General features: G+C 38.2%; 1 protein-coding gene across 1 annotated transcript in view; it reads right to left on the bottom strand.

The window, feature by feature from the left end:
- LOC129265373 (uncharacterized) overlaps window positions 1–12,510 on the bottom strand; it is a 61,650-nt gene extending 49,140 nt beyond the window's left edge. The window contains exons 1-2 of the mRNA XM_064102253.1: window positions 12,390–12,510; window positions 363–2,773 (exon numbers count right to left, since the gene is read on the bottom strand). Of these exons, the coding sequence (XP_063958323.1) occupies window positions 363–2,133 (1,771 nt within the window). The 5' untranslated portion in view covers window positions 2,134–2,773; window positions 12,390–12,510. The remainder of the gene's footprint in view (window positions 1–362; window positions 2,774–12,389) is intronic.
- Between the last annotated feature and the right edge of the window lie 1,101 nt (window positions 12,511–13,611).

Below are 13,611 nucleotides of genomic sequence, written 5' to 3'. Positions count from 1 at the left end.
AGGTTCAACTCTATTTTAAACCTCACTTCTATGGAGTGCTTGTGGCTTCATAATATTTCTTCCCCATTCATGGCAATAATAATGCATCAATTAATTCATTAAAATTAATGATATTTTCATAACTTTCAAATTCTTCCTACTTCATGACTCAATCAATTTTTCAACTTTTTTTCAGCCAAATAAGAATAATTTTTATTGAATGAGTTGACAACTGGCACTCCATAAAAGTGTGGTCTAAGTTAACACAGATGGCCATCATGATTTTCTATTGAATATTACCTACATAAGCAATGAATTGACTAGCAGGCAAATAATAAATGTTAAATCTTGACAGAGAATTTCATGAGATGCAGGAAACATACCTGTAAAGTTTGCCTGGTCCTTGAAGTTAATCCTAAAATCCAGCTTCGCCTGTTTCTCTCTGGCTGCAACGTAAGCTGAGGGTTCCTTGGGAGTCATTGGTTTGCTTGGAGTTCTTGGTGACCTGAGCAGTCTTTCACTGGCAGACAATGGACTGGATAACCCCTCAACAAGCACCTCAGTAGATCGTCTACGAGTCTTTCGGGTCTCTGTATTTTTATCATAAGGGGAGGTACAAGTACTAAACCTGAAGAGTGTCTGCGGTCTCTTGAGAGATATCTCAGGAGAGGGGAAACCATATGTTGGATCCTTCCACCAGCTCTTCTCTCCACGTTCACTAGGTGTCATTGCTGGACGTCCCTTCTCAGGTGATGGGTAGGACTTCTCGTGGGAAAAGTTGAAGGATTTGAGAGCTTGGTTGGACGCTGAAAGGTCTGGAAGAGAAGGGAAAGACACAGGGAAGCTAGATGGAGCCTCTTTCATTTCCTGTGGCGGATCCTTCTCTCCAAAAGAAAGAAAGTGCTTGAATCTTTCCATGGCACCGGGACTCCCATTTCTTGAATTCTTCATGTGCTCTGGATCCTTACAATTTCCTGGGTCTTCCTGAAATCTTGGGATGCGAACTGGATTGGGTGGAGATGTAAATTCAGCTCCATCCATCTGTCTTGTGTGCCCATTTTTCTTGATGAAACTCAAATCACCTTCTTCTGAATTGTGTATGGCTTGATGTGTAGTGACAGAAGCTTCTGTTCCAGTATGCCATCTTTCAGAAGAACTTAACAAATCGCTTCTGTAATTATTGTCCACACTTTGTTTTAACAAGTTGCTGTCAGTTTCTGGAGTAAAGAGTTCTTGATCTGGAGTTTCTCTTTGTTCACCAAGTTGTGAATGACAATCATAGAATTCTATATCACTAGGAGTGTTATCCTGCATGCCTATTAAAGAGAGTTTCTCTTTCAGAAATAAGGACGTAGGAGGCTCCAATCGATCTCCTCTCAGAAGATCACACGTAGGGCCATTCTGTTTATAATTACCTAGAGATGATGGATCAACATCAATAATTGTTCTAGCATCTTCTTTATAAGCAGGGTTGTATTTGATATTGTAGAGTCCATCCATAGGGGTTGAGTGTCTGCTCTTACCTGCTACCAAAGAATCATTCCCATTATCTTTGCCACTCTTCGCATGACCACCTTGCATAGTTAATACTGTTGTTGTCAAGTCTGCTGGACTCGATACAAGTGAATCTGACCTAAAAAATGTTACAGGTAAATTAACTTCTTCCGCTTGCTGAGCATGGCCAGAATGGCCGTTAGAACCACTATTCTCATTTTGATGCAATGCAGTATCCCAATTAATACCATGTGATGTATGTGATGGGATACCACTTCTATTCCTGCCTTGCAGCATATCACTAACAGTATTTGGACTGGATGATCGTCTCCTTGATAATGCACCATTTGCCAAAACCTCCGCACAAAGTGTTTCAGACTTTCTTCTTGTCTCTAATGCATTATTGTCTTTTCCTGGATTTGAGATCTCATAGACGCACACTGTCTCCTCAATGGTCTCAGTGCGTACTGCTTGCATTCTGTTCATCCTTCCATTTCCTGTCCTTACTCCACCAGACATGGGCGAGGTAGGTGAGGTTAGAGCTCCAGGATCCTTTCCTGTATTTCCTCCACCATATTCTGTGACACCATTGCCTCTACTTCCACTGGTTTTATGGGACCCAGTACTGTCATTTATGACAAATTTATGACCCTTCTCCATTTTTGTTCCAATAATTACTCAGTAAGATATTTGGAGATTTGATGCCCGAAGACGTTGCTTGCTGATAAACAGTGAATAAGCTTTCCTCTCCTTGCATAGTTCAACATAATCCTCAATGACATTCCTGTTGTAAATAGAGCAAGTTCAGCTGAGGAAATGAAAGCAGCTCTCTATGATTATTATTTCTCGTCTTTGTGAGCAGCCAAGCAAACCAACAACTGCGGCTGTGGTATTCCAACTGATTGATTTCATCTCAATGATTACCATTCTAATCACCCATGGCAATTTGCATTATACAAAACTGCTCACATGATTCCAATCACCTTTTATCCATAAACCTTATTCAATGCAATTTCCATTTCTATCATGAACATAACAATGCCAGGGTACAAGCAACAGGGCTACAGAGCATCAAGCCAGAGAGAGGCCCAAAAACCTCATTTTATATAACAAGCGATATTTCTCAGCTCAATCACACATATTTTTCTTGGTCGTAACTAGACATCATTGGGAGGATGAATTTGTCTTGACGTTCTACACTGGGCAGTAAGTCCAAGTGTTCCATCCAGGGATTCCATTCATTTGTTGTTCATTGATCTCCACATGTCATTATCTTGGAAAACAATGATGCACACTGCTTCTGTGAGAGGGGGGGGGGGGGGGGGGGGGAGGGCAAAAGAAGAATGAATTAAATGTAAATACATGTTTATAGCAATACCAATAATCAGAAATTATACAGGATCACCGAAGTAATTGTTTAGGTACTGATTTCAAAATCATTCTGGTTGTACATAATAAAACAAAATATATATCTTAATTTTTGCAAAAGTCAGACTTCAGTCTCTCTCTGGGTCCTGTATAACACAAAGCTTATACCTCGGTCACATTTGCTCTATGGCGGCCATACGGCAAGTCGAAAACAGCTGTTTTAACATTTTTTGCACCAGCTACAAATTGGTGGTTTGAAAAAAAAAATGAATAAAGCGGCTGTTATCGACTCACCATACGGCCACCGTAGAGCAAATGTGACCGAGGGATTAGGGACTGATCATATAATTGATTTTGCATTGTGGTTCTTGAAATTGATTGTAAAAAAAAAACTGTGTCATGATAAATTGTAAAGCTTTGTTTTACGGACCCTGGAGGGTGATTAAAAAAAGAATTAAATGTGTCATGCTTATCAGTGATGCGATATGTAACGTGCAATCTTATTGATGTAGTAGCGTGCGTCCTCTTCACATGATATGACCAATGTGGTGATACAGTCCTTTCATACAGCACACAACCAAGTCATACTTACCTCTTTGTGAACCCCCCTATTCTACATCAATGGATACACAAAAGTATAGAGATAAGAATGAGACACGTTTTTGCTCACCCAACCTTGTAAAACAAAATTAACAAGCTTGTCTAGTTTGATGAACAAAGGCTTTACAAATGGACCAAGACTGCTTTATATTGTAACTCTCAAATTCACCTTTCAGTTATAAGCACATTCCTTCTTTTGTTCAGCTCTAGGATTCACTATTTAAGCGCAACCTAGTCTGGGTAAACACAAAGACCACGGACAGTAAATAGCATGTTTGTGCTGTTTATTAGGTAAAATTGACCCATTGTCAGGTATGACTTTATCACCAGCAGAAAGTTTTTACATTTGTACAATGACGTAATTGTTGTTGAAATTGTTCTCTTATTCAGTACATGTATATTAATTGTAGGCTTACTGTTGTTATCTAAGGCTTGATATTTCAAAATAAAACGGTAAACAAGATGTTTTAGAGTACCGGTATATGGGCAATTCCAAGCAAAAGTGGACATTTTCCAAAAATTTATATTGGCTCTATTTCAAATCTGGATCAAATTTTTCTATCAAAACTCATGAGATTTCATAAATACAAAAGGGGAACATAATTAGCCACAATTTTTTTTCTCATGCATCTCCTTATAGGAGAATTCAAACCATACAAAAATTCTATACATTGTATGGGACTACATATATTGTTTTTTTTTTACTTAATTTCAATTTAACAGAAAACTATTGCTTGTTTTGTAAAAATTTCTTTTGGATAATCTGAAGGTCATCATTTTACATAATTTTAAAAGAAAGTTTTAAAATATAAGTTTATTTTACGTTGCCTGTGTGTGAATATTTCAGATGTCACTCCGTAACCGGGTATGGGTTTATGTTTTAAGTTGTAATTAATGAAAAAATACACCAAATTTTTTATGTAATGCAGCATATTAAAGCTAGAACAACATATATTCCACTCAATAACTCAACATTGTGATAGCCATTTAAAGTTCACAGAGTTTGAGCAATAGTTTTCTCCTCAAATATGCATGTCTATTTTAAGTCACTCCGTAACCATGTTTATGAATATTCATATCTCATTAATTCAGTGGATCAAAATAACAAATGTTATTAATTTGAAAAGTGGGTTTCAGCAACTACTGTCAGGTACCATTTCTTTGCAAATAACTATTTAAATATGGGTGATATTTTTGTTTGAACGCTAAAAACTTGTTTCTGGATGTCACTCCGTAACCGTAGAACTGCCCATATGAATAAGGTCATAATGAGATCAAAATCTTTATTAAAAAAAAAAAAAAAAAATAGAACTATCACTGAAGGTGATTAATACCCCCTCACTATGCCATTACCATGGCAACAGTTTCCAACACATGCAAAAAATATATATCTTGCCCATCTTTAAATTTCATGAGAATTGGTAGAAAACTAATTTTCTGATTTTGTCATTCCCTACTCTGTTTCATTTTTATAACTGGTTCCATGACATTTCCTCCTGCAACTATTGCTCCTACTAAGAAAATCCACACAAAGCCAAATGTAAAATGTAATCCCGAACCCAATCCTTCCTACATCATTCTGACCCCTAAAACCCATACCTACGTGTAAATTTCCAGAGGAGCAACTATGCAAGCAGGAATAACACTCCCAGGTACAAAGGGGAGGGGTACAACAACATACAATGTATTTTCCAAATAATTATTGTCAGCAGCCATTGTCTCATTTCAACAATAACTTTCATATCGTATGTTGAACAAACATACATGTACATGTATACACGAATGTTGCATACTTAGACCAAAAAATCAATCATTAAATATCAAACTTACTTTATTCCCAGTTGTACAGTTGTACTGATGCAAAGAATGTATTGCTATGACATTATTTTGTATTGTTTTCTGTGGAAGTCTTTGGATCTTGAACTTACATTGAAGGAAATGGGTGGATTCTTGATTGTGCAGTCAAAATTTCAGCATAACTCATTGCCAGATCTGAATTTATACATCTTACACATCTACATGTAACTTCCAGTCTTCAAAGTACAATTTTGGAGTGGCAAGACAGTAAATTGCTGAATTATTAAAACCTCATTTACATGTATGACAAAATTCAAAATGGCCAAGTAAATACAGGGCAATTTTAATGGCTTATTATTAAGGAAAGACCATTGCGCCCGTATTAGGACTGCAGCCTGCAGGAGGCCATGGCCTTGAGTGACGTTTGGCTACATGTATATTGAAAAATTATTCATCGCTAGCTACAGTAAAAGCAATGTATTCAGGTATAACTTGTCCATTGTCTCTCAATGGCAATTGTTTCTGATCCCCCACCCAAAAAGTAGCGCCCCTCCCACATAAGCCTACGTCAAATGTACACAGGATGGTCTAACTCTTAGACAATTAACCTATAAACAAGTGCCTCTGGTCTTTCTACTGAGACAACATATCTCGAGATATGCTATGCACATGTACATATCTCAAGATATGTTCATGTACACTGTATGGTGGGTGGAAGCATTAAAATGCACTGTACACACTGTATTTCAAATTCGAAATAGATAAATTGCCATTTGTCAACAATATACAGTATATATTTTTATTTGCAACTGATATCATGAATAATGTACATGTATGGTGGGTGTATGCATTAATACTCACTGTATCTCAAATTTGATTTGACAATTTGCCAATAAAAGACAATATTAATTAATATCATTTTTGTCATCATCACCACCACCACCACCATCATCATCATTATTATGAATATTATTATTTTCACTTGTACTATATTTTACTTTAGATTGTTTTTAGACAACAGTCTGTATTTGCTATTGAAGCTTTAAAGTGCTATGCCATCGTCTTGTGGAGATGTTGAAAAATGTTATATTCCCAAGTCAACATATAAATTGTTATATGTCAACATGGCGAGGTATATGAAACGCTACCTCACCATATAATAAGTAGATGGTGGGATTCGATTTTACATCCACAGCATGCAAGCACTACAACCCGTTGAAAACAAATCCAGGCAAAAGCGTGGCTGGCTACAGATCAATATCCACATGCAGGATGATGTGGGTATATCTCACCACTTACTCTTTATATGTCAACATGGCAAGATAATTATCTCACCATGTTTACATACAACTTTTCATAAGCCTACTTGGCGAGATATGTATCTTGCCATGTTGACATCAGAACTTTTTCTATAAATCGACATGGCCAGACAACGTATCTTGTAATGTTGACACACAACTTTTCATAAGTCAACTTGGCGAAATAACCATGGAGGTAGATTTCTACCTCCATGAAATAATGTACCGTACCTCACCTGATAACTTGCTTCACACAAATTTATTTTGGATTGTCATTTTGTTTTCTTTAACCCAGTTGAAACATTGGGTGAAAGGCCAGCCTCTGGCCTAAATTTTGATTAGAAAATGCATGAGTATTACTTGAGTTAGCAAGACCACCTCCAGAAGGTAGTCTCAGACTGGCCCCAAGGCCCGCCTTTTGTGGCTGTAAACACAAGTGGACCCAAATGCTGGGTGCTCAAATGAGGTTTCAATTGTACCATGGTACAAAACCATAATGTATGCAGATTTATTTCATTAAGGCGCTTCATTTTAAACGCACTTTGCCAAAAGTGCACATTCAATTGGATTTAACTATGTGTACACCATGAAATAAGTGTAATCTGCATAGTCCATGGTATTGTACCATGGTACAATTGAAACCTCTTTTGAGATTACGGGTCTTTATTCTCATGATCAAGCTGCCTTGACGATGTAAACACAAGAAAATATGGATCCGAGTCAGGGTACAAAAATTTGGGTCGAACTGAAAGCAGTGCCCGCAGTGTAGTCAGGGTCTTTAATGTCTGGTATCAAGATTAAATCTTTAATCTACATTGAAAGCAGGGTGACCAGACATCCCAGCCTCCAAGATTTCAGTGGACATTCCTGTATTTCAGCAATTTGTCTTCCAACCCATACGGCACTGCCCAGGATCCTGTTTTGTCCCGTTTTCATTATTTTTAAAACGTTTATGTGAGAATATTCAAGCGTTGTATTTTTTTCTCAAATGCATAATAGGAACAAGGTGGTTCACGAAACACCAGTCTCGCCTGATATCGTGATCAATGAAATATGCACCCTGTATGATCTTCTGACTTTATCCTTATGAACATATGTATGGTATTACCCAACGGTTATTTGTACCAATTGTAAACACAATTGATGCAAAAATAAAGAAATGAGAGCAATTTGAACAAAAGATTGACCTTTGACCCCATTCCCCTCATAAACAGGTATTACCCCAAGATCATATTTTCCAAGTGTCAACATAATTGATGCAGAAATAAAGAAATGAGAACAAATCGAGCAAAAACTTCAACATTAATATTTGACCTTTGAAGCCATCACCCTTGTGGACACACGTGTGGTATTGCCCAAGGATCCTATGTACGAAGTGCCAAAATAATTGATGCAGAAATAAAGAAATGAGATCAAGTTGAACAAAAACATAATAACAAACTAACAAACAGGAAAATTGATATAGGTCGTTTAGGCAGGACAAAAAGGTAAAAGGGTAAAATATGATAGTTTTCTGATCATGTCAAAATCAATCACAAAATTTGATTTTTGTCAAAAATTTTGCTTGCCAGCACACAGCTTTTAAGAAATTCTGCCCCATACATACATCTCATAATGAATTCAAATAGTGACAGGTGCATTTTGAGGTACAGGCTGTATTTAATAAAACAAAGATAGGCTTTAAAGGGCATCTGATTTTATAAGGAAATTGATGGAAATTTTGCTTTTATTCAATTATATTTTTAGAGCTGTTTCTTTCCATAGATTTACCTCATATCGTAAAAAAAAGCTTCCTACATAAATTCGGAAAACTGTTACAAATTGAAATCTCTTTCATCTTCAGATTTATTGAAATATATTATTTCATGAGTCTAAGTCATCATTCCTTGATAAAATGTTCAGGGTACGATATAGACTGATATTTGCGGATTCGACATCACACGATGTCACCGACTTAGATGACAAAATCGCTATTGTGAAATGGAAAGCACAGATTTGTCGCCAATCTTCCTATCTCGGAAGAAGAATGGTCCTTGGACATTTTAACGCATCACTCATCTCGCTATGAAACAGGCCCCGGGATAGTGGACAAATGAGCAAGGTTTCACAAACTAAGAAAAAAGGAAATCCATTGGCATTATCATATATATTTTTTGGACAATTTAAGTCAAAATATCACACCCTGGCCTTGCTCGTCTCGCTCTGTCACAGACATAGACAGAGGGGGTCACACTCTAGCCTAGTGGACTCTGTGATTATGTCAAATAGGCTGTAGCATCTAGGACTAGGCCCTGGCCTGGCTAGTCACTCACACTCAACTCCTGGCTCAGCCTCAGTCAGCTCAGTCCACTTTCACGACATGTGATCCCATTTTCAATTTAAAAAATTGAGAATTCAATCACAGATGACAGAATGCACAGCTACAACATGGAGGTAAGCAATGCCCCTAAAACCCAGGATGGAAAGGTCGGTAACCCCCAGGATTACCCTGCATCCTTCAATCCTGAAGATTCTTGGCTCTTGGTCTTGCAGAACATATTTGTCCGTCTCAACTTCAGCTATGCAGCTCAGACACACACAGTCGCGACATCGCAGGGCAAGGGCGCGGGATGGGGTAACCCAGGGAGCTCTGGAGCCCAGGAGTCGACCGTGCAAAACGAGGGAGACACTGGGGTAGATTTGGGGTCTCAATAGCAATCTTAATAAAATGTGAAAACAGAAATTATGCACTTAACACTAGCTCACTGCAACCATCCTGCCTGTAGGGAATCTACAAGTAGGACTAGGACTATGGTATGCCAATGCTGTACAGAGCACACACTATAAAAAAATCATTGAAATATCACTTTTGTGACCAAAATGACTAATTTCCATACAGTTGCAATTTATTTTTCATTAGTAATTTGGGAATATTTTTTGTATTCACCAGAGCGCTCAAATATTTGAATTTTGGGCATATTTTTGTGTACGCCCTCTATTGGTGGAAAGTAATATGGCAAGAAAATTTTCATTTTTCAATCTCTATTTTTAATCAAGAAAAAAATGATTTAAAGAATCAAATTTACTGAAGAGCCAATAATAGTTTCCATAATTAATAGGTGTTATGGAAACTGTCTGTGTAAAAAAATCAAGCATTTGTCCCAAAGAAAAAGAGAAAATAAGCCAAACATTGCCACCCTTATTTTGCCACACATGGAGATACAACAGAGAACAAGGTTATATCATAACCTTGTTCATTGAATGAGTGGCACTTACCACGATTATATGGATGAAGGTCTATCGTGACAAACAAATCCTGACATTGAGGCACAGACTGGAACCTAAAAAAAACGAAAAGTTCTGTCGCGATACCTCTCCTTCTTTCAAAATTCAAAACAAAATGGCCGATCGAGACCGAGGCTATATTTTGTTTTTTCGAGGTTCCAGGCTGTGCCTAAATTCTGGGAAAGAGTTCCACATGCACCCCCCACCAAAAATAACAAAAGATTGTTGAGACTTCCGGTTCGTTCACTTCAGATTTTTCTATCATTTTTATACTGTTACTTCCCTTAGTTGGGACTCGAACTCACCTCGTTTTATCTGCAGTCAAGACCTTTCCCGCTATGCTAGCGAAAAGCGCTGATACCGGAAGGGGTATTTAACAATTATCACCCGATAGTTCGACTAGTCTCGACTCACAGACCCTTTACCGTAAGGGCACTAGTATTCAACCCGTTTGGAGAGTTTCCTCAAATATATAGAAATATAGAATTTACCTGAATTTCAGACCCATCTTATTTCCAAGAGCAAATGCTGGTTATTCTTTTTCCGTTATTTTTTTCTTCAACCAGTTGACTGTGTGCGCGGGCGATCGAATTATACGGCGACGGATTTTGGTACTAGTATTCAACCCGTCGGCACTAGTATTCAACCTAGCGATGAAAGATGGCCCTGTCTCTCAATCTGCCCTTGTCCCATCTGACTATGGACTAGACCATTTGAGATGAGACCAAACAGGGAATTAATCAAAGCCATAGACTTACATAGATCTAGATCTAATTTAGCAATCTAAACCCTTTTGAGATTTGCTATCAATCCTCACTAGGTTGAATACTAGTACCATTCAGTGCAAAAGGCCATCGCCGCATAATTCGATCCTCCGCGCATACAGTCGACAGATTGACAAAGAAAATATCGACAACAGATTACCCTGGAAATAACAAAGGTGTGAAATTAAGATAAATTCCCTATTTCTAAATATTTTGGGGAATATGTCAAAATCTTTGAATTATGCCGGGTTGAATACTAGTACCCATACGGTACTGACTAAATAAACCGATGTCTATGGAAAATTACACGCACTAGATCCTGCTCAAAATTTGACGGAATAAAGCCATATTTTGGTATGTATTTCGACTCCCCCATCATATATGTTTAGCCTAGCCCTAGGACTAGATTCTAGATAAATTATTATTCTGAACCTTCTCCATGTTTTTAATTTTATTTTCAATTTTTAGTGGGGGTGCATATGGAACTCTGGCGCTAGTGTAGTTTCGCACCTCCCCGTTTAATGGTTTTCAAACATGTACAATCTCACCCTAAATAATTCACAACCTAAAATACTTGCATCTGAGCCTCCAAAGTCCAGTAGAAGTTGAATATTTGCCGTTTTGACACTTTTTTTTACAAAGTTTTACACCTATTTCGGAATCACTCGGTCGCTTGAAGCTCAGCGCTGCACATAACTAGCAGTCGGTACGCGCACAGTACGCTGCAGTACGTACCACCTAGTGAAGTGTGTGTGTATTTGAGTTTTGTCAGACGTGTATCAATCAGAAATGATTATTTACGTCTGGGACCGACCTTTAACGTCACCATCCGAAAGACGTGACCAGGGCTCGAACCTCGAACCTCTGCATCAATTTGTAACTTCCCCACATAGCTTGGATTACAGGCGCACGCCACAACGCCCAGTTGTGCAAGAAGAGCGAGTTTTTCTATGGTATCTTCAAAAAGATTTTTTTCCCCTCTTTCAGCTTATTTTCATCGCTAAATCTACGTGTATTCACATTTTTCACATTTCTTATTTCATTCAAAAAATCACACACACGCACACCCCATACACATACCTTCACACAACAAACATCAACCACTCTGCACAACCACTGGCACTACCGTAATACTTGGTGCAAGCTGAAAGAGGGGGAAAATCTTTTTGAAGATACCATAGAAAAACTCGCTCTTCTTGCACTTCACTAGGTCACTAGGTGGTACGTACTGTACGCGTACCGACTGCTTATGTGCAGCGCTGAGCTTGATCAAGCGACCGAGTGATTCCGAAATAGGTGTAAAACTTTGTAAAAAAGTGTCAAAACGGCAAATATTCAACTTCTACTGTACCGTACTTTGGAGGCTCAGATGCAAGTATTTAGGTTGTGAATTATTTAGGGTGAGATTGTAGTATGTTTGAAAACCATTAAACGGGGAGGTGCGAAACTACACTAGCGCCGGAACTCTTACCAAATTCTGTTTCCACATTTTATTAAGATTGCGGCATGCCAAGATTACTATTAAGACCCCAATCTACCCCAGGCCCAGTCCCGTGTCTCCCTCGTTTTGCACGGTCGACTCTGACCTGGGCCCCGGCCCGCTTAGCTGGCCGGAGCTCCCTGGGTTAGGGCAGGGGAAACAACGGTCAACGCCGAGCTTGCTGGTGACACTGACGCCCATGGCATGGGCTCTCGCATCTCGATTCTTGATTACATTTACAAGGTACCTATTCACAGTCAAATGAAATTTTATAGAAAAAGTTACGGCCACAACTTGTATCTTAAAGTTAAATCATTTCGAGAATTATCATTTATTAAGTCATACCTTTAAACGGATGGTCCTCCTGCCTAACCTCTGACTGAGCTAGAAGTTTTTTTTTTTCAGCTTTCCCGAGCGCTACGGCCGGATTAACTTGAATACGGTGGATGGAATACCCGGCCACATCGAATTTCAAAAAGTTCGGTATAGTCCGGTCTGTTACCGTCAAAAATACCCTACTTGTGGACACGGTGGACAAAAGCATGATTTTTTCTCCAGACCTTTGTTTATGTATAAGAATTAAAAATGGGGTATGCTCCAAAAAATCTGGCTGCAGGAACAGTGAAAAAAATGGGTGAAAATGTCAGAATTTATGAGTTTAGATTGGTCTGATATATAGACTAGCGCCAGTGCAAAACTCAATAGCAGTGCATTATTTTGCATTGGGTTAGTTCTAGAATTCAGACCCCTTTTGAACAGATGTTCTGTTTCTCCTCACATCTAAATGCATCAAAATTAATATCTGAATGCAGATGCTAAACAAGCCGAAGGGTGGCGGTGGAGGGGGTTGAATGTTGGTGTGTATGTACATATTTTGATCTTGGGGTAAAGATGTGCAAAACACATTTTTTGCATGTGTTGGAATTGGTGTTGCCATGGTAACAGTGTATTATGGCAAAAATAAGGTAAAAATCTTGCACTTAGAACTTCTTCCTCTGTTTTTAACTGATTCTCATGAAATTTGGCACACACATTGGTCTTGAGGTGAAGATATCCAAGACACATTTTTGTGTGTCTTTCAGAATTCTTGTTGCCATGGTAACAACATATTACATGGTGAAAATTGGGAAAAAACTTACAATTCAAACTGCTTCATCAGTTTTCAATCAATTCACATGAAATTCGGCACACACATTGGTATTGAAGTAAAGATGTACAAGGCACTTTTTGTGTGTGTTTCAGAAATTGTGTTGCCATGGTAACAACATATTATATGGCAAGATTTAGGTAAAAACCTTGCAATTTGAACTACTTCATCAGTTTTGAACCAATTTTCATGAAATACGGCTCACAGGCCTTGAGGTAAAGATGTGCAAGAACCTTTTTTTGCATTTGTCAGAGAGTGCATTGCCAGGGTAACCACATATGATAGCTAGAAATGCAGGAAAACTCATTGTGGATCAATCTACTTCTGTTTTCAGCCTGTGCTCATTAAATTTGACACAAATATTCATTTTGGGTAAAGATTCGTATTCAGTGTTAAAGGGGAATCCAGCCTTGGTCATAA

This window comes from Lytechinus pictus, chromosome 7, assembly GCF_037042905.1.
Source record: "Lytechinus pictus isolate F3 Inbred chromosome 7, Lp3.0, whole genome shotgun sequence".
NCBI lineage: Eukaryota > Metazoa > Echinodermata > Echinoidea > Temnopleuroida > Toxopneustidae > Lytechinus > Lytechinus pictus.
This window is presented reverse-complemented; position numbering and strand designations above follow the sequence as displayed.